The 27,985-nt window shown below is 49.9% G+C and overlaps 1 protein-coding gene across 1 annotated transcript; it reads left to right on the top strand.

Annotated features, from left to right (window-relative positions):
- Nucleotides 1-333: 333 nt before the first annotated feature.
- PKD2L1 (polycystin 2 like 1, transient receptor potential cation channel) lies at nt 334-27,985 on the top strand. Its single transcript, XM_034777923.1, has 15 exons — nt 334-787; nt 7,651-7,764; nt 10,892-11,019; nt 12,068-12,321; nt 14,057-14,281; nt 15,424-15,652; nt 16,027-16,197; nt 17,483-17,664; nt 21,269-21,389; nt 22,445-22,543; nt 23,596-23,717; nt 25,258-25,375; nt 25,629-25,765; nt 26,637-26,784; nt 27,461-27,985. Exons 1-15 carry the CDS (start codon nt 493-495, stop codon nt 27,677-27,679), a joined length of 2,562 nt encoding a protein of 853 aa, XP_034633814.1. The 5' UTR covers nt 334-492; the 3' UTR covers nt 27,680-27,985.

Here is a 27,985-nt window from a genome sequence, read left to right as displayed (position 1 = left end):
CCCTCCTCCACTCTAAAGCCCAGACCTTAACACTTGGGCAAGCACCAGGTGCTAGTCTCAGCTGCCTGCAGCCTTAGGTGTCCTATTAACTCCCTATCCCCTCCCTCCCGTCAACTCCTGCAGTGAGATTCAGTCTCCTAGCAGCCTCCTCTCCCCACTGTGGCATTCAGAGCTGTTATCTGTGCCGGGAGGCAGAGAGCATCCCCTGGACTGTAGTTGCGCTCCCAGAAGAATAGCATTTACAGCCATTCCCAACAATGGGCTGTGCCACCCTCTGAGCCATGTCACCAGATGAGCTAGTATAAAAGAGAGAGAGAGACTGAGCCTACATGCATCCAGTGCTCAGCCACTCCGGACTCGCCTGGCAAAGGGGCTCCCTGACTCTGACAAGTTCCCTTCAAGTTACTCATCTTCTCCAGCTTTGAATTTCTGTCTCCAGGCAGTTTGCACCAGTGAGTGAATTAAAAGCACATCGTTCCCTGGTGAACCGCCATGAGCTCCTCCCGGTTAAACAACAGAGCTGAGAGCCACTTTCGAGCCCAGGAGGAGCACGAGCTAGAGACCCTGGGGAAGAAAGCGTGGGACAATCCTGTTTACAATGGCTCCCCCTCTGCCTCTCTGAAGATCCGAGCCATCTACAACCCCAAAGCCATTCTGGAGAACCCCTATGAGAACATTGAGAAGCTGGGGGACTCCCTTCCCTACCAAGAAGAGAGGAAAAAGGCGGAGGATGTGAAGAAGAAACCCTTGCCCAAGTGCTGCTTCTGTGTCTTCAAATGCATCCGAGGTAAAACTTTGGGGGTCTGGTTAGAATGTGTTTATAAACCCATGTGAAGAGCAGCCCTGGGAGCCAAGAGCCATAGAGCAGCTGTGTAACATGGAAAGCTGCACATAGCTATACTGAGCACTCCTCTAACGTGTTCTGTCTGAGGTCACACAATGAATCTGTGTCAGCTCCAGGGACAGAACCCAGGAGCCCTGATCCCACACTCCCTGCCTTATCTCTGAGGTGTAGCTGTTGTCCCCATTTTACAGATGGGGACACCAAGGGGCAGAAAAGCTAAGGGGCTTGCTCGAGATCACAGCCTAGAATAGAACTTAGGCATCCTGATTCCAACCCCTTACTGTAGGAATTAGACAATATGCCCTCCCTAGATGTTTTTTATTCTAGAGGGGGAAATAGTGACCCCATATCAACACTTCCTATATATACATATGTATATAAAACTGGAAGATGAAAAGCCACCACACGATTGGTCTGTGGGGATTAATCTATAGGGAATGAGCATAAGAGCTATATGTACTGTACATGGCTTTGCTAAAAGATAACTGGGGGGGGCGTAGGGAGAGGGGAATTGTTTAGGCTGGCACAAGGGGCTAGATGGAACAGTAAGGGGGCTCAAAGGTAGAAACACTAAGTTAGGCTGCATCTTGGGGCAGCTCCCGGCAGTGGGATCTAATCGATTTCTGAGTATCTCCCAGCAAAAGCCTCATGGGTTGAGGAATTAAACACCAGGCTGGAGAATGCATTAAACTGTAGGGAAAAACCCGGCACTGGTGGCCAATGAATTGGCAACATAACCTAGTAATTTTTTCCCCCCAACTGTAAATTCTGTGGCGTTCTAATCACAGTTTCTAATACAACCCTTGTGCAAATGTACCCACTGTAACATGTATGTAAATCATGAATATGCAGGGCTGGAAGAGACCCCAAGAGGTCACCTAGTCCATTCCCTGCACTGAGGTAGGATTGAGTACATCTAGAGCATCCTTGACAGGTGTTTGTCTAACCTGTTCTTGTCTAGACCAGCTGTATGATGTCTGTAGTTTATATGATCAAAGATTTCTGGGCTGCCATTTAGAGCGAGATCCAACACACATTGAGTCTTCCCACTGATTCTGATAGGAGTTGGATTGGGTCTCTAGAGCAATTGATGGCATCCCTCAATAGCGTTGAGATGTAGACCTCCTCTGGCCCAGTAGCCCAACTGGAAACAGAGGCTGAGAGAGGAGGAATGTGCCTACAGGGGATGATAGGCTAATGCATTATTTACTTTGTTTTATTCTGAGGTCTGCAGTCCCCACAGGACTCCTCCTTTGCTCGGGGTGCTGTGACATAATTACAGCGTGATGCTTGAAAACTGAGATCAATAATTCAAAAACAAAAATCCCTTTCCAGATACGATCTCTGTGTAATGCTGATGTCCAAGAAATGAGACTGAAAACCCCTATGGTACCATCATGTCCTCCCCTCCCTCCCTGACTAATCCACTACTGCCCCCTGTAGGCAAAGATTACCCGTGTACAGAGCAGTGTCATCAGGATCTGATCCAAAGCCGGAGAAAGTCAATAGAAAACCTCCCATTGATTTAATGGGCTTTGGCTCAGCCCTTAATGTATAGTCTAGTAATGACACTTGACCTGCAGCAAGCCCTTTGCATCCTCACGGCACTTGCAGATACTAATTAATTAATTAATTCTCAGTGCACCTTATACATGGAGAAACTGCTTATAATGCAGGGCTCGCCTGGTCTTGAGTCTCCTTCCATCCTGTCCCCCTGGAGGATGCTGATGGTGTGGAGAACAATTTTAAACAATTTATTAAAGCTAATGTTTAAAAAAATTATATAATACATAGGTTGGGGAAAGAGTATCTGTACATCTGGGTATAGTGCTTAGATTATCCACAAATATAAAGTTAGTTTTTAAAAGTTAGATGATACATAGAGTACATAATCAGCAATAACCCAAATTTAGGTGACTAGATTTAACAATGCAGTTTAGATATTAGAATCCGAATACTCGGGTACATCACTCATGAAAAGTTGTACAGGGATTTGGTTGTGGAAAGCAAAATATATCAAGGAGTGGAGATTGTCCTTCAGTAATTGACAATTAGGTGGGTTGTCTATTCAGAAAATACAATACACGGGAAAACAAAGTCCTGATAGAACTCAGTTCCTGACACAGCCATTTCGGCTGCTTTCCAGTCAGCAGAAGGGTCCAGGGCAGAGCCAGGCAGTGGGACAGGCCAGGTGGTGGGTGACTTTCCTGCATCTGGGGAAAGGCATGTTTTCTAAGCCATAGGTTAAAGTCGAGGCTTGGCTTGGATGGCTTTAAAACTTGGGGAGAGGCCATGTCATTGAAGAACAACATTGAAGTGCAAACATCGTGTGGGAAGGAGTTCTGCTATGTGGGTTTGTTCCAGAGAGGGAGGATGGGCCAGTGGTTTGGGGGCCAACCTGGGACTTTTGAGATCCAGTTTCAATTCCAGGCTCTACGACATACTTCCTGGGTGACTCGGGCAAGCCATATCATCTCTCCAGGCCTTAGTTCCCCATCTGCAATGTTGAGAGGGTGGACCTGCCCACCAGGGAGGGGGAGGATTGTGAGGTGCTTGGATGCTGTGCTAATGGGAGCCTTAGGTAGGTAGATCCCTGGGGATAGGAGCTGAGGCAATCTCCAAATCCTAGCTCTTTGATTGCACTCATCTTTGTCTTGACGTTTCTTTTTCTGGGCCATATCCTCAGCTGGTGTAAATCGGTGTTGTTGCAATAACTTCAGTGCCAATTGACCCCTGCTGAGGAGCTTGTCCTCTTTATCTCCCCACCTCTGCCACTCTTTCCTTGATACTCCTCTGTCTCTTCCCCCTCGTTCCCCACTGCCCCAAGAATCAGCAGACTCCTGCAGGATCTCTTAGCTGATAAACCGGCACAGTGTTATTGAACTTCCCCACCCAAACATGCACCAGAACGTACGCCATCCTGCCTGGGAGTTAGTTCAGCTTTTCCCCGTTGAGGGCCCCTGGCGTGCGTTCTCATTGCAGCTGCTGTGTCCAGTGCACCCGGAGCCCAGTGTTGGTATAGTTGTTGGTGGTGTTTGCACATGTATTGTGTTGCTGAAAGCGGAGCTTTAGCGGAAAAATTACTGAGCAGTGCACAACCTGCTCTGGGATGCCAGGGAGACAAGATCCCCAGCTGGGCTGAAGCAAGGTAGCTCCAGTGAAGTCAATGGAGAGGTCCCAGTTTACATCAGCTGAGGATCTGGCCCATTGACTGAATGGGTTTTGGGGGGAGGTGAGTAGCAGGCTTTTGGGATCCTTTCTCTTCTACCCTGTTCTAAAGCCCCATGGTCTGTGCCCTAGCCTGTGTTCGAAGCCATGGCCACAGCTCCATACTGGACCCCTCAGGACAGATGTGATCATTGGCTAGGGTCCGGTCTCTTGAGAGCAGTGCAAAGTGCTTCCATTCCCTGCTCTCCAGGGATGAAGCAGCCCGCTGGCTTCTCCTGAACGCTCACACTGCGACAGGTCCATTTTCCATCACACCATCCTTTTCCATGGAAGTCATTGCACTTCACGGAACCATAGAGGTTTCGCCAAAATTTCATTCTGGGAGGGGAAAAGAGAGCAGGGTGGGAGAGTTTGGACAGTGTTGAAATGTCACATTTTGATGCTTTCAGAGTGAAACATTTTGATTTTTCAATTTGCAGAGACCTTTTGCTTCAATTTTTGTAACGGGGGCCTTGTAGCCTACATTACAATGTAACAATTTTTAAAAGGCGACATCAAACCAGAACATTTTGATCAACTCAAAACGATTTTTTTTCTGGGCATTTGGGGGTTTGTTCCTAATTGCAGCAAAGACAAATGTCAAAATCTCAATCCTTTGGGAAACAGGGTATTCATGTCCTCGCAGCTCTATTTGCTCCTGTTATTAACATTACCTGTAGCAATCCTTTCGCCTCTGGCATCCAAAGATTTCAAAGCAATTGATAATCATTGATGATTAAGCGTCACTTCCCTGTGAAGCAGCTAAGGGAGATATATATAGGGACTGACACTTGGAACGCAATCCAGAGCCCAGCATGGCAACTCAGGAGCTATCTCAGAGGAAAGACCAATCCTGTAGTCCTTATTGCAGCCCACACTGGTTTGGGGGGCGGGGGTGTTTTGCAAACCCCACGTCCTGCTCACAGGAACCTGTTGTGGGTTACCAGAGCAGACTGAAATGCACATCAGCCCCGGCTAGGGTGCCCAGACAGCAAGTGTGAAAAATCGGGATGAGGGTGGGGGGTAATAGGAACCTATATAAGAAAAAGACCCAAAAATCAGGACTGTCCCTATAAAATCGGGACATCTAGTCGCCCTAGCCCTGGCTGACCCTATTGCACCTCTTCACATGTGCAACAGAACATTAGGACATCAAGCAAGGGGCTGGTGGTGAGATGAGGCCCCATCTGCATGGTGGAGTTCCAGCCCTTTAACCCTTTACTGCCTGGTAGTTATTGTTGATTGTTATAGTAGGGCTTAGTTGCCTCACTGTGCCAGGTGCTGCACAAACACAGAAGGTATCCCAGCTCGAGGAGACATACCCATGCTAGCGCAGTGAAAAGGGAGTGTGGCCACTGCAGTCCCAGGGGCTAGCTGCCCTGAGTACATGCCTATGGTCTCGGAAGCGATTGGAGCACCTAGCCTGTCCTGTCACTCAGGCTGCTGCAGCTACACCCTGTTTTTAGGGCACTGGTTCCATCAGAGCTAGCACAGGGAAATTCCAGCTTGAGGAGATGTACGCTCCCAGCATAGATGTACCATTAGAAAGAGCCAGTCCCTGCTCTGAAGAACTTGTAGTCTAAATAGACAAGACAGACACAGGGAATATTGTCCCTATTTCAGAGATGGGAAACTGAGGCACAGAATGATTTGGCCAAGGTCACACAGAGAGTTTAGGGCACGGCCAGGAATTGAGCCCCGATCCCTTGAATCCCTCTCCAGTGCCTTAAGTGCATAACCTCCTTGAGGCTGAGCTCCTCCTCACATCCAGGGTTTTGTTTGACCTGGTAGAGCTGTGAAATTTTGCTCTGGCTCTAGATTTGGCTTCCACTCCTTCCTCCACCCCCATAGCTCAGGGGCGTTTGCATGCAGGGTTTTGATGTGAAACCCATCTCTGGTTTGAAGACACCTCAAGCCAATGTTTGCCTCACTGGGTCACTCACACGAACAGTAATTCAGCTGGTCTCAAAGTGCATGTGACCCAGAGAGGCAAACAGCAAACTGTCTGGGCTGCTGCTCTGAAAGGCAGAGACCAGCGTGTGCTGATGCAGAGCAGAATGCTCTCTGCTCTGCTTAGCTGCCCTGGGACAGCAGGGAGCGAGTGCACGCCACTGCACCATGTTGGCACACTCCAGAGCGAATGCCCATCCTTTTTCTGTCAGAGAGCACTCAGGGTGTTCAGGCTTTGATCAGGCAGAGCTGTGCCCATCTCTCTGCCCCAGGTGTGTACCAGGACTGGGACCATATGAAAGGAGTGAGAACCATTGTGATTACTGATGTGGATTAAGCCGCCCGGCTTTCAAGTGGAAGTTTAGACATGTGTGGGTGAAAGTTTGAGTGATCACACAAAGGAGCCATTAGAGAGAGAACGAGGAAGCACTTTAATGGACTCAGGCAGTTCATTAGCTGCGCGCTGTCAGGGTCCTTGGAGGAAAAAGCTCCATTCTGCCTGATCAAGCATTAGGCGATGCTCAGTGAGCTGCTTCTATTATGTCAAGTGCATAGGGGCTCAAGACACAGAATTAGCTCCTTGGGGCTGGCCCCTCCGGGGTGTAAATTGCATTGAAGTCAATTGAGCCACATCAACTGACATCCGAGGAGGAGCTGGGCCTCGATTTCCTGCAGCCCCAGGATGTGGGGTCACGGTGTTTGATTCAGGATCATCTCCTCCAGGGGCTCCTCAGGGTTTGTGCATCGCCCAGGCCCAGAGATTTTGGGTGTCGTTGGAGAGACACAGGAAGGCCCATGCTGACCCTGGAGCACCCGGCCTGGATGCAGCTCAGCTAGGGAAGTCCTGCCTGGATGGCCAGTGTCATCACATGAACATGTGAGGCTGCCTGTCAGGTACCCTCTTCCCACTGTGCCAAGCACTTGCTCTTCCACATACAGAGACCTGGCAGGGCCAGCATCCCACTGAGTTGCCACCGCTCAGACTGATGGGGCTTGGTCTGCCTCCTGCCAACCCCCATACCTGTGCGCTGGCCATCACACAGGGAGAACGTTCTCCTGCGGCCTTTGCCGAGCCCTGATGGGAAGGGTGGAGGACAGAGAAGGAGGCAGGAGGGAGGGACTGACGGGGCCTGATGGAGACAGGCAGAGGGGGAGGGGAGAGGCACCGAGGGGCTCAGTTGAGAGGACAGGGGAGTGGTGTTTTGCAGACTGATGGTGCAGACGGGGATGTGATTACCAGCAGGGAAGAGAGGGTGACTGACTAGACATATCCTGCTGGATCAGGGCTGAGGCGCGCTGTCAGCATGGGATGGACAAGCTTGTCAGATGGCCCCTACTTGTCAACAAGTAGGGCCTCAACCAGGTCCCTTCAGCATGAAAAGCATGAGTGTCCACCACCTGAGCTAAAGGAACAACCCTCTTCAGCTGGCACTTTAGTAGATTCTTATCCTCTTATGTGGACCAGCTACTAGCTGAGCACATGCTCTGCTGGGATGAGCGACCCTTTCACCGCCTGCCTGTGCTGCATCACTTTAGTCAGTGGGTCTGTGATGCCAACAGTTTCCAAGGGCTTTTCTATGGGCATTGAGCAGCTAACTCCTCTGACAATCTCACCCTAAATTCACCTGGTGCTGCTTTATGCGTAACAGGCCTCTGGGGGACAACTCTGACTGAGAATACTGCTGAAGACCGAGAGCTGTATGTAAAGACCACGCTGCGAGAGCTGCTTGTTTATGTCATCTTCTTGGTGGATATCTGCCTACGTGAGTAGCTGTCCGGATGGCTCAAGGATGGGTCTGTGTCTATGTGTGTAACTCTGTTTAGGAGGGTTTATGTTTTGGACATCTTGGCTCTAATTTATGGGATGTTTAATATCTCGTATGTGCACCCAGAGCTCTGGAGGGCACATTCTTAACTAAATCAGTAAAATAGCAACATCACGTAACGGCAGAGGGAAAAATACACTAATTTATTACACAGCTGGTCAATGCCAGATCTTGGTAATCTTTAGAACAGCTTGGAATCTTTTCATCAAAATGGTCAGCATACACATTTTCTTGTGAGTTGACCTTTTCCAGGGTTTTTTTGTTGGGTGAGGGGGAGAGAGAAACATTTTTGGCTTTCAAAAAGATGTTCAATTTTTGAAAAAAATCCTCACAGTTTGGGGTTTCACAATTCAGTTTTTCACTGACAAAAAAATCCATAGGAAATTTTGGGGGGGAAATGAAGAAAAATGTTCAAAATATACCCAGGGGAGGGGAGAGGGTATTTTTGACTAGCTCTAGTGGTGATTCTCTATGCTCCAATGGCACCGTCCGTCCAGCATTCCCTATGGCCTCTGCAGACAATTACCTGACCCTCACCAAGCTCCCTGCAAGGGAGTTAAGTACCGCCAGACCCAGTTGTTAAGTAGTTAAGGGGTCTAAGTTTCAGAAGGGCTGAGACCCACATCTCCAGTTGGCTTCTGCCGGAGCAGCGGTTGCTCAGGACCTCTGAAAATGATGGCCTAAGTGCCGTGTCTGAGTTCAGACAGCAAATTGAGGGCAGAGAGCCCAGGAATCCTGGTGGCCACTGCCCCACTCTACAACTCCAGTGCATTCACTGATGCTTCTTTCTGGGATTGTGAGAGAAGCAAACCCCACCAGCTGGCTCCTGAGAGAAGAACACATCTCGGAGGAGTCCTACACAAGATGAGCAGAAAAGTATTTCTTCACTTCATAGTTGTCCAGGCTCTTACTCAGGTGTCTCCCCTAACTCCCATCCACACATAAAACCCTTGCACCCGACTTTGGTGGTGCTTTCAGCTTGAGCTAACTGCCCCATCCGGGGCTATCGGCTAAAACCCCGAGTGAGGCTTTCATGTGGGCTGGTAACCCGCTCACTTTGCAGTGTGGACACAGGCTAAACCATTGCAATGCTGATAATCCTTCCTTCAGCGCCTTCCCATGATTCCCTCTATCTAGCCAGAAGGACCAACAAGTTCTCCCACAATTCTCTGGGAAAGAATCAGAGCAGCTCAGATAACTGCAGAACAAGAAGCTACGGGGTGTGCTCACAGACGTGCTGACAACACACCCAGGGGAGCACAACACCCATGAGGGCATAGAGTCCTCCATAGAGGGTATGGCTTTGCAGAGTAACTGCTCACACCCAGGTGCCACTTGCCCAAGAAGACATCTCAGCATCTGAGACGTCAGCACAAGGCCTCTGCACTAAGTGACTTGTCATTTCCTGCTTTTAAGCCATGCTTCCCAGACCTCAGCGCAAGCTCTGGCCATTAACCTCTATCAAGCCACTGCAGATTTGCACAAGAGCCCCTCCTCAGATTTGCGCCAGGAAGCTCTGTAGGGGCAAAGGACAAATGCAAACAGCCAGGTCTCGAAGCTTCCTGGAATCTGAGCCACATTGTTCAAACACACGCAGGGAACTGACGTTTCCCCTTTAAATCTTGATGGGCTATGCGGGAAGGGTGGTTAGGATGATAAGGGGGATGGCAGCTCACATTGTCCTCGGGGGTGGATATAATGCAGCTCTGTACCGAATAGTAATGTACTTTGTGTGGGCAGAACAATTGCTGTTTGCTTTGGGAAGGTTCATTGTTATCTCAAAGGAGCACCTGTGGCATTGCATGGTGCAGTGGATTATATTTCATGCGCCCCGTGGCAGAACAGATACACAAAGGTACCAAACGGGGTGGTTATCGCTCAGGCACAGGGGGATGCATCCCAATCAGTCTTCCAGTATGACTGAGACACACACCTATTCTGAGTCATGCAGAAGTCAGTTTTTGAACATTGGTTGCTTTTTCAGGAAGCCCTTTCATTGAGAGACAGGTCTTAGGATTTGCAGTGTTTGATTCTTTGCCTGGGAGAGAAGTGTGTGTGTGTCATTTGTGTTAGATCCCACTCAAAGGTCTGGATTCTTGTTGAGTGAAAACTAATCTAAAGCTTCCCACCAAGGGAAGTCCCTTGAAGTCTTCAAATCCAGACTGGATGCCTCTGTAGCCAAGCACAAGTTCTTGGGCTCAATATCGGGGTACCGGGTTGAAATTCTCTGACCTGGGATATGCAGGAGGTCAGACTAGATGTTCGAACAGCCTTGGAATCTATGCCCTTATGAATCCTAGGACTTGAACAATGGCTATGCATGGCAAAATGCCTGTGTAAGACAGTGGACGAGTAAGCAGAAAGAAACAGAGCTGTAATCGGCAAGGTTTCTTCATCAACTTATAACCACCATCAGTTTAGTCATCACCAGGGATTAAACCCTGGCTCCTCAAAAAGCTTAGACTATGAACATCTGCAGCTGGTGCTAAATGTCTATGCCCCTGGTGCAGAAAAGCACTTGGGTGCATGTGTAACCCTAAGGAGCTAAGGAGTCCCATTGACTTCCCCAGGTCAGAGGGTGGAGCAGGTCGCTGGAGCAAGGTGGGGGACCTGGAAAGGAATAGTGACTTTCCCCCATTTCCTTTCCTGGGCCCTGTCCAACCCTGCCCACACAGAAGATAGGTACTTTGCTGCTGTTGTTTTTAAGCATTGTCACCCTTTAAGAGCTCAGTTTAGGTGCTTCTGTATGGTAAAAAAGAGGCCCTTTTAAAACTGTCCAGCTGGGCTGCTTGCATACAACCTGCTGCTCTGGAGAAGCCCAGCAAGCCAAGCCACTGCAGCTCTGAAATAGATTTCATCCCCAGTGAGAGAGGCCCCTCTGAATTCAGAAATACTTTTGCTGAGGACTTTGGAGAGTCCCTGAGCATCAAATTCTTCTCTTCCTTCTGCATTCTCTCCTCTTTCCTCCCAAACTCACCTCTGCTAAGGTAGAGCTGATATTAATGTTAGTCTCTAATATCCATGTGCAAGGGGAACCATCCCCCTCTCTCCTGTTTTCTCCTAGTGACTTATGGAATGACCAGTACAAATGCCTATTACTACACCAAAGTGATGTCCGACCTCTTCCTGCACACCCCTTCAGACAGTGGGGTCTCCTTCCAGTCCATTGGGAGCATGGCTGAGTTCTGGGGGGTGAGTACAACCAAGTACAGTCCCCAGGTTCTGGGAAACAGAAATCTTCCCACACTGAGCCCTGTGCTGGCCCATGTCCCTCTGGGCAGTGTGTTGTTGCTCCATTTGCTTCTGCCTGTTGATTGACTTCTGTGACTGTCAATTTTAGTTCCCTTCCTGTGTGAACAGTAGAAATTTCACTGTCATTTGCACACACAAAATTCACCAGCCATATCTAGCTATTTGAGCACAGGATTTATTTCCATTACTGTGTTGCCTAGAGGCCCTGATATCCCTCTAGGCGCTGTACAGACACACAGTGAGACAGTCCCTGCCCCAGAGAACTGGCAACCCAGATAGACAAGACAGACAAAAGATGGGAGAAAGGAAGTGCTATTATCCCCATTTTACAGATGGGGAACTGAGAAGCTAAGTGACTTGTCCAAGGTCCCACAGGAAGTCTGTGGCAGAGCTAGGAATTGGAAATAGCGCTTCTGCGTCTTTCTCCAGTGCTTTAACAAGAAGCACCTTCTGATTTATGTGTGATAACTGCATGCCTAACTGGTGTGAAAATCAGGCCCTGGCTCTCAGCCTATGTAGACTCCTGAGGGAATTTGATTGTAAGTCCCTGCAGCTTTCATCAGAGTAATGAATAATGATGGAACAGGTGCATAGGATCCATCGGATTTCTGCTAAAGAACAAGCTGAGAAATGATATGGCACAAGCAGCATGAATGCTGGCGAGACACCACGACCTCTTGTGCTGATCAGACAGCTAGAAATAGCTTGTAACGAGTTGCCTTTGTCTGTCTCCGCCATTTAAAAGCCTACCATGAGCTATGGATTTGCCTTTCTCCCACTGCACCTGGGCATTGGTTCACCATTTTCCATCCCATCCTCCCCTTTTCTAAAGGCATCCCCCTTCCATCTAGCCACGATACAGCAATACGGGGAGGGCAAGGGCGTCATGACAAGCTGACACCTGGTTGTGACAAGTCCCTGCAGCTTTCAGGGGCATTCCATTGGGTAGTTGTCTTGAGCCAGATGCCTGATTCCTCTTCTTTTGCAGTATGCCCAAGGCCCATTGCTGGATAGCTTGTACTGGACCAAATGGTACAACAATGAGTCACTAGCTCACAACACCCAGTCCTACATCTACTATGAGAATCTGCTGCTCGGTGTCCCACGTCTGCGCCAGCTGAAGGTGAAGAACAACTCATGTGTGGTGCATGACAACTTTAAGGAGGACATTTCAGGTTGCTACGATGTGTACTCTGAGGACAAGGAGGAAAGAGTTTCCTTCGGGCTCATCAATGGAACTGCGTAAGTGTGCCCCTCTGACCAAACTCCTTTGCACTGGAAAATCTTTGATTGACTTTTGCCGGAACTTTGGCCAACTTTTGCTAAAATACCATGTGAAAGGCTAGTCCCATGGGTAACAGGATGTTGGGGGTGAGAATCCCATGTAGGCCTGCAGAGTGCTTTCCCTCTGACTCCCACTGGCAGCCAGACCAGATGGGTCCTATTGGCTCCAAACCAAGGATATTAAAAAAGCTTCAGTGGTCTCTCTGAGGCTGGAGCAGAAGAGGTTCCTGCTGGGGAAAACTCTAGGAACTGCCATGCTCAGAAGAAAGCTTAGGTTGAGACTCTTGTATTTGTAGTTTAAGTTGATGAAGACACAGTCCTGGGAGAGAATATTTTTGGACCAGATGCAGTGAGGGCACAAAACCCGCTACTTCCCCTATAATGTCTGTGACCCATGAGAAAGAACCAAGTCCAATAGGTCTTGATAGCCTGTTCTCAGCCCAACCCCAGATGTTAGGATCATTCAGTTAAGAACTGTGACTTCTGGATGTTTATCTGAACTGAACCAAACCTGCAAAACATTTTGAAGTTCACCTGTTATTAGACTGTCTGATTTCCTCACCCTTGGTTCATATTAGGATACTGGTTGTGGAGTTGCCATGTTATAGTCAGAGAATATTGAGATGTGATCATTTTGATTAACACTGTATGTGACTAGGTCAGTAAGGTGAACTTGCTATATCCTGGGGTTATGAGACTTGCCTGTCTGAATGCATTGTTCTATCTTAAGACTGTGGGAGAAACAAGCAGGGAAGCCACTCAATGGACCCTGGTAAGCAACCTCTGAGCAAACACTCGCAGGGCAATTACAAGACAAAGGGGGAAACTATTAGTTTTGGGGATTCTATATCCTGTCTCCAGCAGTTGCAAGGCTTGTTCTGCCAGTGCTGGGATTAGCAAGTCAGTGAGCCAGACACAGTTAAAAAGTAACTTGGTCTTTGGGAAGCAGAGTGATCAAAAGAACTTGACAGTTTTTAAAGAAATCTCTCCCTAAAGGGGAGGGGTCGGGGAGAGAACTGGTTTGTGAGTGACAGGAAGAGACTGTCACGCACACCTGAACAGTCTTGTGTGGCTCTGCTGGAAGCTTAGCTCTGCCAAGGTCCCGGAGTGGAAGATGAATAGATCCCTGGCACGCTGGACACGTGCATTGTCTGTTCATTGTTTTCAAGTCTGTTCTCTCTATAATGTTGTAGTTCTACCTAAATCATACTTTGCTTTAAAGAAGGCTGCCTGGTCACTGGGCAGCACCACTGTCATTGCTGCTGGAGGGAATAGAATGGCAGGCGCTGAAGATAAATGAGGCCTGCTGCCTAATCAAGGGTAATCACAGGGGACTGCGGCCAGGTCCCATGTTGACCATGGGAGAATCACATGATTCCACCCTGAGAAAGGTGACAGGTAAAGGCCAGCAGGGGTCAGCGGCATGGCTAGGCCTGTGACGGCCAATGTCTTGTAGCAGTGGCTGTGATTGGGGGCTCCTGTTGTGCTAGGCGCCAGATAGCAACACAACGCGAGACAGCCCCAGCCCTGAAGAGCTTACAGTCAAAATACTCCAGTGTGGCAAAGGACAGGAGGAGAAGTGATTTGCCCCAGGCCACCCAGTGGGACAGCTGGTCCCCTGAGTCCTAACTCTGTGCCTTAGCCATTGGGTCACGTTGCCTCTCAAGGGTGGCTTGTGGATTTCCCTGTGCAGGTGGAAGTACCATTCTGAGGAAGAACTGGGCGGCTCGTCCCACTGGGGTCGACTAACCAGCTATAGTGGGGGAGGATATTACATAGACCTCAAGATGACCCGGGAGGAGAGTGCGGAAGCCCTGCAAGTCCTGAAGGAGAAGTTGTGGCTGGACCGGGGCACCCGGGTGGTCTTCATTGACTTCTCAGTGTATAATGCAAACATCAACCTGTTCTGCGTGCTGAGGTAGGTGGAGAGCGGTGGAGACCCTTTTGTCCTCAATCCCATCACATAGCACTGAAAACATGACATTCGCACCCTGCCTTGCCTTGATGCCTTTAATCCAAGGCTCTCCAAGCACTTTACCACATTAATGAATTCAGCCCCTGTGCCTCACTGTGGGGTAGGCCCTTATTGTCCTGCGAGCCTGCAGCAGAGACATTAAGTGACTTGCCCTAGGTCATATAATGAGCTAAAGGCTGGGTTGGGGAGAGAAGCCAGGAGTCCTGGCTCCCAGTCCTCTCTAACCAGAAGAGATGGAGGAGGCATGAGTTCTGACTTTTGAGGCGGGGGTGACATCTCCTTCCCTGAGCCCCGTCACCTTTGATGCCAGCTACTGCCGTGATTTCAAGCACCATAAAGACCCACAATAGATCACTGTGTGTACGATGAACCGAGCTAAATCTCTTCCTGGTGGCTGGGCCCGGGGCAGGCAGAATTATAGGTCCCTAATGTAACTATTGCCTAAGGAGAAGTATCATGTAGCTGGTAGTAAAGCACAGCTAGGGAAGTGCTCCCGGGTCAGCAATAAGTAAACAGTCCATTATTCAGATGAAAATTGGACACAATCCAAATAAACTCCTGTTACGTTCTCGTCCAGTCTCCCCAGGAGATCCTTCACCTGCCCAGATCCCACTCCCTCCAACAGACCAGCAGCTCCTCGTTTTATCAGATTGGGGCCCCACTGTCCTAGGTGCTGTACGTATCCCTTGTGAGAGGCAGTGCCTGGGAGCAATGGGAGCTGCTGCGTGTGAAGCCATTTTGAAAGTCTGGGCCCACCCAGGCTAGGGACTCAGGCCCCAGTCTTCACAGGTGTTTAGGGACTGAACGCCCATTGAGGATCTGAGCGTCAGTATTATTGGTAGCTGCCACATGGTTAATAAGGAGCCTTTATCTTACCACCATAACCACCGGCATTTCACTGGTCCCTGGTTCCCTTCCCCATGCGCAGCGAGGCAGAGGAGATGATTGAAAAAGCCATATATATGTGCCTGACTCTCCCACGCCCCTGGGTTGGCAGGTGCATCAGAAGGAGGGGATGAGCCCAGTGCATCTCAAGAACATACAACAGTCTCATGGTCATTCTGGATTTCCTTCTCGCCTTCCAGGTTAGTAGTTGAATTTCCAGCCACCGGTGGTGCAATCCCTTCCTGGCAAATCCGCACGGTGAAGCTCATCCGATATGTCAGCACCTGGGACTTCTTCATTGTGGCCTGTGAGATCATTTTCTGCATCTTCATCTTCTACTATGTGGTGGAGGAGATTCTGGAGCTGCGCATCCACAGGCTCAAGTACTTCACCAGTGTCTGGAACATCCTGGATGTGGTGGTCATACTGGTAAGTGGGGGTGGATGTGGGGCAAAGATGGAAAAGCAAAAGGAAAGTTAAGAGCAGGGGAACTGGCCCAGCTAAAACCAGAACTGGCCCAGACCTTTGCCCTAATCTCAGACTGAACCACTAGAAGGAGACAATCGCATGCACTAAGGCTGTGACTTTCAATAGCAGTTCGGTGCCTTTGCAGATCTCCCCCTTGAGCACGTGCTTGGCTGGATGAGGGGCTAAGCCAGTGTGTTCCTACCACCCACCTTTATTGCCAGTCCCTCCAGTGAAATAGCCCCATGGACCGATACCAAGGAGTTCTGATGTTTTTAGCCCCAATCCCCAGTGAACCTGGAGGCCCAGCGGTAACGCAGGCCGTTTCCTCTTTTCAGCTGTCCATCGTTGCCATTGTGTTCCACATCTTTCGCACCATCGAGGTGAACAGGCTGATGGGAGAGCTGCTGAGGCACCCTGACATCTATGCAGACTTTGAGTTCCTGGCTTTCTGGCAGACTCAGTACAACAACATGAATGCAGTCAACCTGTTCTTTGCCTGGATTAAGGTACCGCATGGGCTCTTGTGAGAGACTCTACCATCTGAACAGCATGTGGGGAAAGAACCCAGTGGGCCACAGTTCAGGGGCGCTAATCTCCCCTCCCCTGGTGTGGACAGAGAGGAGCAAATGCAGGTGGGAATGGGGCAGGCTAATGGAGAGGAATATCTCTGCCTCGGGTCCTACTCTCCACATGGAAGCCCTGCACACCACGGAATCTGTGCTCTGGAGAGATGGGATGAGCTGGGAGCTGTGGCATACAAAACGGGACATTATGGTGTTGAGCACCACATAATTTTATCCCAACACTACAGAAAAAAATCCCACAAAGTGGAAATGTTTAATTCCAATTGTTTTGCAACAAAAGGTTTCACGTCTCAATTCGAAACGACTTTTGCTTTTGAAATTTCCTTCAATTATATTTTTGTAAAAAATTAAATGTTAAGACTCCCCCCACCCCCACCCTCAAAAAATCCCCACTCGAAATCTGCCCATTAGAAAAGCCAGTTCCCATGGGCAGGGGCTGGATGGAGAAATCAGAGCCCAGCCTTCTGCGCGCAGTGCTCCTGGAAAGCTCCGTATCCACAGCCCTGGAGAGACGTCGTCTTATCTGCACAGCAGACAAGCTGCACAGCACAGAAAGTTTCTCCAAACAGCCCGACCCTGCCCTGCTAGGACCCCCTCTAGGACAAAAGGGAAGGCCAGTTTCCAGACCCATTTGATCTTGGCCCCTCTACTAACGTTGTCAAAAAGAATGATAATTGGAGCTGATTTTTGTGGTGATTTTCCTGACATGGGCACACTAGGAGCTGGGCTGAGACAATCAGCTCCTTTCACATTGGTCCTCCAATAGCCAGCAGCTGATAATGACCATCAGTCAGTGCTGACCTTGCTGAATGACCATTGCAGACTCCGGCAGCGACATGCCTTTGGTACAAAGCCAACAGGTTGGGCTCTGTATTCTATGCTTATCTGGTCCTCATTGCCTCAGTCTGTAATGCATTTATCCTCACAACACCCTGGGAGGTAGGGCAGGGCTACTATCCCCATTGCACAGATGGGGAAACGGAGGCACAGGGAGATTAAGTGAGTTGCCTAAGGTCACACAGGAAGTCTTTGGCAGGAATTGTACCCAGTCTCCCTCCTGGACACCCTAACCATTGGACCATCCTTCCTCTCTACCTTCTCTTCTGCCCTGCTGCATTGTTTCTTGTAGTGATACTATTAACTCAGTGTGTGCATGTATATGAGAGATGGCCACATCTTACCTTACCCCTGTCTTTTTTCCCCCTAGATATTCAAGTACATTAGCTTTAACAAAACAATGACCCAGCTTTCCTCCACGCTGGCTCGCTGTGCCAAGGACATCCTGGGTTTTGCCATTATGTTCTTCATTGTGTTCTTTGCCTACGCCCAGCTGGGGTACCTTCTCTTTGGGACGCAAGTGGAAAACTTTAGCACCTTTATTAAATGCATGTAAGTGTGTTTCTCTCTCCTTTTCCCTTCCCTGCTCACCGTTTCCCGCCACCCTTTCATTCTTTGGCATCAAGTGCAGTCCTTCCCTGTGCAGACACAATGGGCAGTATCTTCTCAGCAGATTCGTCCCTGGGTGGGTTCAGAGTCACAGCTGCTTGTTTTAGTGAGACCCCTCCATTGTCACTGCATGCAGTCCCTGCAGAGCCGACACAGCTCATGGAGAGGGAGCTGGCTCCTATTCCTTCTCATTTGTTGTCAATAGAATTATCAACTGCATTCCCTTTAATGGAAATGAAACTTTTTTTTTTTACCTTCTTGAAAGGAAGCATTTTGGTGGCCCTGAACTGAAGTTGTTTGCAATTTTCAATCTTTGGGAAATTTCATGATTTCAACTTTTCAGAACGAAAACAGATTTAGAGATGTTAGACTTCCCCATGGAATGGAAAATCCATTTTCCAACCAGCTCTGGCTCTCCCCAGCCCTGCTGGCCCCAGTACACCCAAGCACGGTGGGTAAATTCCCCTCTAGATCCATACTGAGCAACTCCGCTCCAGCTCCAGGTGATGTGCACTGAGCATCCTGGCTGTGTGGGTTTTGCTGCAGGTGGGTTGTTACTTGCCTCTTGGCTACGTTGATTAGGGAAAGACTCAGGGCCTGATCCAACGTCCGTAGAAGGGAAAGACTCCCGTTGACTTCAAAGGGTTATGGATGAGACCATTAATGAATGATCTAACTGCACTAATTCAAATGAGAGAAACTCTTTCCTGTCCCCCCCCAGCAGGATGACCTGTGCTGCACATGACATGCAGAAGGGCAAATTCAGCTCGGTTACACCCATACAACCATACTGCAGTCATGAGGCCGGGAGGGTGCAAGTGACAGCCGTCTGCAGCTCAGTGTGTGGGTGATCACCACTGGGATTAGACAGGGAGCTTGGGAACTTGTTTGTGTGGCGGGGAGAGAAAGAGGCCCAGTGATTCTAGAGTAAATTCCCTCCTCCTCACACCCCCTAAATAAAAGGGGGAGGAGAAATCGCTGATCCACACTACAGCTGGAAATTACTTAGGAAATGAGGGAGGAAGTGGGATATTTCACTTATATTAGGAAAAACTAACCCCTCCGAATGGATTCCTTTGCATCCACCTTTTCTACGTCCCCTCTTGCTGTGGCTCGAAGACTCCAACTCTGTGGCTTCTAGTTTAAAGCAAAAGTCACAGCTTTCACCTCTAGGGCTCCACTCCAAATCCACTCCAGCCAGCGGCCTCTGTCAGGTGTGTCCATCTCACTGGACAGCTGCTCAGCCTGAGTGAAATGCGTTTGAGGGCCTCAGTTCCACATGGCCACAGGAGAAAATCCCCCAAGCAGACTTGCACTGAGCCCCTGCTGGCTCCGGGGTGGGCTTGGCTAGCACGTGAGGTTGAGTTGGAACATGACCTCAGTCTTGTTAATTCACATGATGTTTGCAGTCAGTGTAGATGGAGATGTGTCTAACATCGTAGCAGCTGCTCACTGTTAGCTCCAGTTCGAGTCGGGCTTACCCAGGAGCAGACGACACGATGCTAGACAGGATGGAATTGTAGGTGTTACTTCACTTGACTCTTCAAGGTCATATTCTAACACAGGGGTTCTCAAACTGGGGGTCAGGACCCCTCAGGGGGTCACAAGGTTATTACATGGTGGGGTCATGAGCTGTCAGCCTCCACCCCAAACCCCGCTTGCCTCCAGTGTTATAATGGTGTTAAATATATTTAAAAATGTTTTTAATCTATAAAGGGGGTCGCACTCAGAGGCTTGCTATGTGAAAGGGGTCACCAATATAAAAGTTTGAGAACCACTGTTTAACACTAATGTCTAGTGAAAAGCTTCCCCCTGTGGTTGAAATTGTAGACGGGATTTCTACACAGAGCCATGCCATGATAGCCAAACACTGCTATGGACTCCCCCTTCAGGGGCGCATAGAAGAGTTTTATTCCACAGACCTCAAGGGAGGGGAAAACCTTGTCTGTAACTGTCAGGGACCCAGGGCTGCCTGGTTGTGGCTAGTGAAATTTCATCTGCATGTTGGATGGGACCTCACTTGGCCTCTTGTCGGTTGCTTCAATAAGCCCAGCTGTAGGAAACTGATCTGAATTGTCTTTTGGCTCACACATCATCCACAGCATTGCTAACCACATTCCTGTTGCAAAATCTCTGAGCCACAGTCTACAGCTCAGTTGCACCTTAATTGCTGTCTGCGGCGGGGCGAAGACTCACTGGTGCAGCGCCTCCTGCTGATCGTCCAGGGAATTAACTCTTTCCAGCCCAGAGCACCCTCTGCAAGCCGGTGTCTTGCCTGCCGCTGGCCCCCGTGTCCCTCCCAGACCTTCTATGTCAGGGTTCTGCTCCCGCAGTAACCCACAATCTGGGTCTCCCCACCCAGGGGAAACCCCAACCCTCTATCTCCACCTTGCCTCAGTAGCTACTGCCAGTCATCATCTAGCCCCTGCTCTCTGGGGCAGACTGCAGTCTATAAATCACTTATCACGGCAAGGGGGGTTGGACCAGCTGCCTCTGCCTATCTGTGGGCTGCCCCTTTGCAGCCCCCGTACCTTTTGTGGGCCCTTAACTCGGCCTGCAGCCTTGCTAGACTGGAGCTCCCCAGCTCCCTCTACCCTTCCCAGCACTGCTCCACCCAAGATACCCTTCTCAGCTTCCCAGGCAGCCAGGCTCTCCTCTCTCTAGGAAGCTAGAGTGTCTGTCAGTCTCTGGCCTTCAGCCCTCTTATAGGGCCAGCTGTGGCCTGATTGGGGCATGGCCCCACCTGTAGCTGCTTCCCCCAATCAGCCTAGCATTTCTCCGCCACAGCCCTCTCCAGGGCTGCTTTAACCCCCTCAGGGCAGGAGCGGGGTGACCACCCCATTACACTGTCACCTACACCCTTCTAATCCCATAATATTGTTCCTAGAGGCATGAGAACCACACATGATCACCATGGTTGAAATTTTCAAGGCCGGCTTTGGGAAAGCAGTGGGAGGCAGTGTTGCTGGTGGAAAAGGAACTGGACTGGGGCTCGGGAGACCTGAGTTCTATTCACAGCTCTGCTACTGGCCTGCTGGGTGACATTAGGCAGGTCATGTCCCTGCCTTGTGCTTCAGTTTCCCCATCTGTAAAATGGGGGTAATGGTACCAACCTCCTTTGTAAATCACTCTGAGATCTCGCGCTTTTCAGATGCAGCTCAGGGCTATTATTATATGTACGTAAATCCATCAGACAGCTTTGATAATCTCAAGCCAATCATAGCCCTCCATTCACCCTACTGATCAACACAGCGTGGGCACCTCCTGCAGAGCAAGGCTAAACTCAACCACTAACGTGCTGGCAGAACAAATGGTATGCTCAGCTCTAGTGAGCACAGTAGACCCATCTCATGCAGAAATCGAAAGGCAGGAAATGCATGGGCAGCCAACATGATGGAAGGCATGCAGGTTGGTATGTTTCAAGGACTCAGCCCTGTGAAAACGGCCAGCAAGTTGTCTCGAAGTGTATGACTCTCTAATACGTGTCAAGCTGTGTTGTCGATACACTGCAGGCGCCGTGCTGACCTTGGGCTCTTTCTGTTCCTAGCTTCACCCAGTTTCGGATCATACTTGGCGACTTTGACTACAATGCCATCGACAATGCCAACAGGGTGCTGGGGCCCATTTACTTCGTCACCTATGTCTTCTTCGTTTTCTTTGTGCTGCTGGTAAGCGAAAGGGGCTAATCTGCCTAGAATGAAGATTATTGTTCTGTGCGTTGCAGCAGCGCAGACCAGACTGAGATCAGGGCCCTGTGGGGCTAGGTGCTGGACAGACATACAGAGGGAGACAGACAAGAGCACATTATTAACGTGCTCATTTTGCACATGGGGAACTGGAGCCCAGGCAGATTCAGGTCTAGATCCACAAAGGGACTTTGGTATTGCCAAGGTGACTTGGCAATCGCTGGAATCCATGAACCCTGGGCTGGGTGTCTAGGCTCCCTATGCAAGGCCAGGGGGAGAGATCCCTTCTCCTCAGCAGGTAGAGGGGGAATTGAACCAGGGTCTCTCACATGCCCTAACCACTGAGCGAAAGGTGCTAGGGGAGGCTGCCAGCTCCTTGCCTCCCCAGACCTTCTGTGTGGCGTTAAGCATGCTCAGGGCACACCTATCAGATTGGGCCCCACAGGTGAGATCGGCAGGAGTGCACCTATCTTCACCTGGCCTGAGGCTCACGCTGGGGCCTGGATGTAAGAATGGCACCCAGGCACCTGCCTGCACCAGCAGTGTGCACACCCAGAGGCAGAAACATAGGCACCAGCAAGGTCAGGTGGCAGCTAAGTTGGGGCTTCGTGCATCGCAGGGCTGAGGTGCCTATGTCTTTGTGGATTTGGGCCCAATGCCACACAGGGAATCCTGCAGAGTCTGGAATTGAATCTGGATGTCCTGGGTCCTAATCCAGTGCCATAAGCACGAGCCTCCTTCCTCTCTAGAGAGCACTGTGCTGGTCTATGGTCACTGTCCCCTCGCCCCGGGCCCTGTGTTTTCAGTGGGAGCAACACCGGGTGGGAACGGCTTCCTGTTTGTCTGAACCCTGCTGACAGATACTGTGCTGAGAGGCAGTGTTGCTGTCTGACCGTGGAAAGTCACTTACAAACTGCTCCTTCCGTCCTGTCCTCCCCGAAACACTGCCACCACCCCGGGGCCGTAAGGGAGAAAAAGAACTGGCGCGGGCTGGCCACACGGCTCAGTCTGCTTCAGCTAGTTTCTCCTTTCTCTAGAACATGTTCCTGGCCATCATCAACGACACCTACTCAGAAGTCAAGGAGGAGCTTTCAAACCAGAAGAACGAGCTGCAGCTCTCAGACATCCTGAAGCAGGTTGTATAGAGCCCCATCACCCCCAGCTCGCTTTGTCCTAACACACCAGAAAGTGAATGCAGCACCACAGGTCCCAAATTCACATGAAATGTACTAGAGAGGGGGCTCCGCCAAGCCTCCAGATCCGTCCTGGGGGGCAGGAGGAGTTCCACATCTGGATCCAAACATGGTTGGCCCTGTTGGCCAAACTTCCAACATCCCTGAACTTTGGGTCTGCATTTTGTGGCTTGAGCTTCTCTCCCTCCAGACTCCCAAATTCCCAAGTAATAGCTGCCACCAGTGCTGATCTTTCTCCTGTGTAGCATGCTTATGGCCACATCCCGAAATCCACAGCATGTTTGTTTCATTCCAAAGGAAAGGTGGTTTTCTTCCACCCAAGTGAAAGAGAAGCTTGGCAGTGGAAACAGGGACTGTAGAAAGGGGCCAAGAGAAACTTATTCCTCAGATAAGGGCAGGCAGGCACACTCCAAAACCACCTTCCCTCCAGTGCCCAACTGCAGTCAAAATGTTTCCAGATAGCCTTGATGTGATGCCCTCTGATCAGAGCCAGGGGAAGGGGCAGACTCCAGACAGCTGATGTGAGCAGGGTTCTCCCCTGGGGAGGCAAATCCTGAGGTCTTATCCAGATTCCACCTGGGCAGAACCATCCTCCCCGCCATTGGAATCAATGAAGTGGTGCCCCTTTCTGCCTATGCAGTGTCTGCACTGGGCGGGCACCCTGTGAGTGATCACAGTCAAGATCCTGACTTGGATGACTGCCCATCAGCAGCTGCAACTCTCCCAGCCGAATCAGATGGAAGCCTCCCCTAGCTGAGGCCATAGGAGGTGTGAGGAGGCTGCCCCCGCTGGAGCTCTGTGTTAGGCAGTGATGCTTATGGCTTGGGAAGGAAGGTGGCTCAGTCAGTGAAGAAAGTCTTGCATACACGCAAGACTAACATATCCCAGTGTTACCTGTATCATCTGGCACCTGTACAGTGTTTTACAGCTATCTCTGCTTTGCTTCTGTCTGCCCTGCATCTCCATTAAACCTCCATGGGCATCTCTGACCCCAGGGCTACCACAAGACGCTGATGAGGCTGAAGTTGAAGAAAGAGCGGATTTCGGACGTTCAGAAGGCTCTCCAGAACGGGACAAAGGAGCTAGAGTTTGAGGATTTTAAGAACAGTTTGAAAGAGTAAGTTGGTCAGTTACAGGGCCCCGATTTCCCAGAACGACTCTGCTTCGCTCTTTGCGAGCTTCCCCTAACGTTCGTTACATTTCTGCTGCAATGCTCAGACGTGCCCTTCCCTTGGTCTTTCTAAACCCTAGTCATTTAAGGGCCAGATCCCTGTCTGGTGTAAATCAGCGTGAGCTGCACTGATTCAGACTGGCTGCGGATCCAGCCCTAAACACCAGGCAATGCAGAGTGATGGCTCCAGAAGCTAGCAGGGCTGTGCTATGATGCATGGGCCAGCTCTGTATCTGAGACATGATTGGGTTGTGTCTGTGTCCTGTGCCTTTCCAAGCAAAGGAGTATCCCTGCCTGCTGGGGAGTGGGGTGAGGTGGTGGAAGGCAGCTGCCTCATTGTGTGTCAGTTCAGATGCAGAACGTTATAAAGCATGGTACAGTCTCTTTTTCGTGGGCTCTTTATGTTTGTTCTTTCTTTGTTGTTTTCCTTAATGTGCAGTAAATCTAGGTAGAGAGCTACCTATTGCATCTTTTATGTACAGGAAACATAACAACTTTCACATGAGCCCATATCCACTACCACCTCCCCTTGCTCCTCAACCAGCATGGCAGCTAATTCAAGCTTGCCATGCTGGTTTTCAGTGTCGTCCATGTGGACCATCTCAACCTGATCTGCCCAACCTTCTAGCCACCTCTTCCCCCACCCACTCACCTTGCTTCTCCAGCCTTGGCTTCCCCTGACTCTCCACATTGCCTTGATCTGTCCGGCCTATCCAGAGCTCACTCTGCTACCCCCATTAGCTATTACCTCACTACCTCTCTTCAATTAACCTGATGAATTTAGACTCTAAGCTCTTCAGCCTGCTCCCCATGAAGCAGTTAGCTCACTTCCGGGCACTGGAAAAGTCCAGCGTTAAATTCTCACCAGCAAACCCTTCCTTTCCCCCTCCATTTAAAGCTGCATAATAAATGGGATTTTGCTGCCATTCTCATTCCTGTTTCGCTGACTTTGGGTTGTGCAAATAATGGATTTTTCAGCTCACGGGCAGTTCTGAAAAACTGGGGCAGGTGATTATTTTGGGTTGACCCAAAACTTCACATTTTTGAGTAAATCAGAAGGCTGAAGAAAATTTGGCTTGGATTTCACATTTTTACATTAAAAAAAAAAAAAACCTATAAAATGTGAACATTTCCAAACAGCCATTTTGACTCCAAAATATCAAAAAGTTTCATCTGGAAAATGTCAAAACAAAACACTGCAACTTTTTCAGATTTTTTTTCCCCACCACAATTTGGCAAAACAGACACGACTTCTTGAAACATTTTGGGTGTTGTCAAATCTGCGGTTTTTTTGCCAAATAAAAAAAAGTTCCTGACATAAAATGCCACCCAGCTCTGGTTCTTCTAACCTGCATTTACCCACAATGTGCTGCTCTTATCCCAAGGAAGGTACCCCAGTGACACTCCCTGGTTTAGAATCTAGTAACATACTGAACTGCTCTACCTTGTGTCTTTTTGGATCCATTCTCTTTGCCTCCTGTCTTAGGCTGGGTCATGCCGAGCATGAGATCACAGCAGCCTTTTCCAGATTTGACAAAGACGGTAACCAGATCCTTGATGAAGAGGAACAGAAGCGAATGAGGCATGACCTAGAGGAGAAAAGGGTAAAAGATGGGGGGGTGGGCTGAGAAGGGAACCCTTTTTTGACACAGTTCAATCTCCTAAATTCCTTGGGTCCTGATCCTGGGGCAGGCATGTAAAATAAGTGGGTGCCATGTCTGCATCTCTGCATACACTGCAAGGGAAGATGAGGTTTTTGACAGCTTGTGTTGTTATGTATTAAATATACCCTGGTAAGTCTGGCTAAAACTACAATCCAGCTTTCCATGTGTGTGTGTCTCTCTCTCTGTCTTCTAGGTCGCTTTGAATGCAGAGATTGAAAACTTGGGCAAATCCTACGGTGATAACAAACTGGATGAGAATCTGACCTTTGCGGATGCAAAGAACAATCACGCCAATAAGTCCACCTGGGTGTCTGAGGAAGAATTCCAAATGTGGGTCACTGCTGGTGCTAGTCCAGTGTCTGAAAGCAAAGGGCTTGATTTCCTGCTGACCTGCCCCCTCATGGAGCCACATCCACCTGTGCCTCACGGGTGTGAAACCTTTCCAGTGTGATCTAGTCATGTTGTTTTCCCACCGCGCACAGAAAGCCCAGGCCGCGTCTGGCCCCTTTTGTAATGGAGTTTGCTTATTTTGTGAACACCTTGCTGGAAAATTTCCTGGCATGTGTCTGGAATAATCTCTCCAGCTGCTGCTTCTGCAAGGGCGGGTCATGCTACACACCCAGGTCTCAGGTCAGAGGGTGGAATGGGCACCCTCAGCCAGTGGAACCAGAAGGATTTGTGTAGGAGTGACCCTGATTTACAGCAGCTGAGGATCTGGCCCTTATTCGTCAGGTGTGAGGATGTAGGCAGGGCAGGACTATTTCTCCCAAAGAGGGAGCACAGTCTAGGGCTTAACGCACAACACGGGGAGTCCAGAGATCCTGGTTCTGCCACAGCAGGCAGGATCCTGGGCCAGGCATGTAGGGCCATACTGAGACAGAGGTTGGAGCAGGACAAGGCTGCTCTGGGAGGCTCACCTAACCACGTGGGGAAATAGCTTGGCCCCATCCACATTACCTGGCCAGTGGTTAACCTGCCTGGGACATAATTTGTCTTAAGCATGATCACTAACCACAGCTGAAAGCATAGCCGCAGGCCCAGAGCCTCAGCTGGTATAAATCAGCAGAGCTTCATTGACTGAGCTGAAGCTCCGCCAGCTGACACCCATGGGAGATCTGGCCAGGCTCTGTATGTTCTCTGCTGCTGACCCTGTCCTGTGTCATAGGGGAAGGTTTACAAGGGCTCATGCTCTCTTCCGCAGCCTTCTGCGACGGGTCCTGCAGCTGGAGCACTCCATCGGCAGCATCGTGTCCAAGATCGACTCAGTGGTGAGCAAGCTGGAGGCACTGGAGAGAAACAAACTGCAGAGGAAAGACCTGGTGGGCAAGCTGCTTGACAACATCAGCAAGGTCAGTTGTCCTCAGACAGACACCCCAGCCAGCTCCCCGGCAAGCAGGCCATGTCCCCGTCCGACTGGCCTGAGGGGTCTCTCCCTGCCTGAATGCATTGGGTCAGTTAGCGGCTTGTTTTCCAGGCTCTGCTCCTATAGTAGTGCTCAGCGCTTTGGAAGAACAACCCCTTTGCGTTAAGGGTCGATGTGACACCAAACCTCTTGCCTGCAGGGTTCCAACCCCAATGCCCAGACCACATCCACTAGTGGCACCTGGCCCATTAATTATCACCTGTACGCAGACCTCTCTCCACTGCAGAGCACTTTCAGAACCACTGCCAATCCCACAAAGGACTCTCAGCATGGCCATGTGAACACAGCTGCTGGAAATGCTCCAGTGAATAGACATTTGCCTGAGCATTCCCTTGGAAATGTGCATTTGCGCGACATTCTTGCAAGCAGCATTTTGCAGAAAAGAATTGCACACGTTTAAAAAAGACTCTGATGAGGCTAATCCGCAAGCCATTGGTGGCCCATGGAAGGTATATGGGACTTGGAGAGGAGACCCCAATGAAAGTGCGCAGCCCAATCAGTGCATGGCCCCGGTTCTCTCCAACTGTGGCGATGGAGCCTTTGGTAGTATTCTTGGTAAATTGTTGACAGTGCAAACGTCCATTTCTTCCCCTCTGTAACAGGAGGAACAGCCCAGCCAGGAAGAACTGCTCCAGCGGAACCTAGACCCACTGGTGAAGGAAAACCAAGAAGGCTGGCAGACAAAGCACATGCTGGGAAGCAACCTCAATGGGAGCTCTCCCCAAAATGGTAACAGTATCTACCCCAACCTGCCCAAGTCGGGGTTACCGGGCTCTCAGGCGCCCAAGAACACCCAGCCTCAGTCTAACGTGCACTTCTGACACCCATCGGAGTGCTCCCATCCCACCTTGGATCCCAGGGTACTAAGTCAGTCTCAGCTGATTCCCTGTTGTTAGACTAGCCACGAAAAAGACAGACTATAACAGAGATGTCTGTCTCAGCTGATGCGGTGCAGAATCATGGATGTTATTATTTTGTATTTGCAAGTTGTGTAACACCATAGATCTAGAACTCCAGGTTCAAACACCTCTGGGCTTCAAGGAAGTGTTCAGACCTGGATCCAGACTGTGTTGCTGGCTCCTATATCTCTAAATGGGCTAACCTTGTCCTATCCTTCCCCCCTCCCC

The sequence above is a fragment of the Trachemys scripta genome, chromosome 7, assembly GCF_013100865.1.
Source record: "Trachemys scripta elegans isolate TJP31775 chromosome 7, CAS_Tse_1.0, whole genome shotgun sequence".
Lineage (NCBI taxonomy): Eukaryota > Metazoa > Chordata > Testudines > Emydidae > Trachemys > Trachemys scripta.
This window is presented reverse-complemented; position numbering and strand designations above follow the sequence as displayed.

What these genes read in the sequence shown, in the direction of transcription:
- PKD2L1 (XM_034777923.1), top strand. Translation starts at nt 493, where the DNA reads ATGAGCTCCTCCCGGTTAAACAACAGAGCTGAGAGCCACTTTCGAGCC. An exon ending in CTTGGTGGATATCTGCCTAC is followed by an intron (nt 7,765 to 10,891) that starts GTGAGTAGCTGT and finishes GTTTTCTCCTAG; the next exon opens with TGACTTATGGAATGACCAGT. An exon ending in TTTAAGAACAGTTTGAAAGA is followed by an intron (nt 23,718 to 25,257) that starts GTAAGTTGGTCA and finishes CTCCTGTCTTAG; the next exon opens with GCTGGGTCATGCCGAGCATG.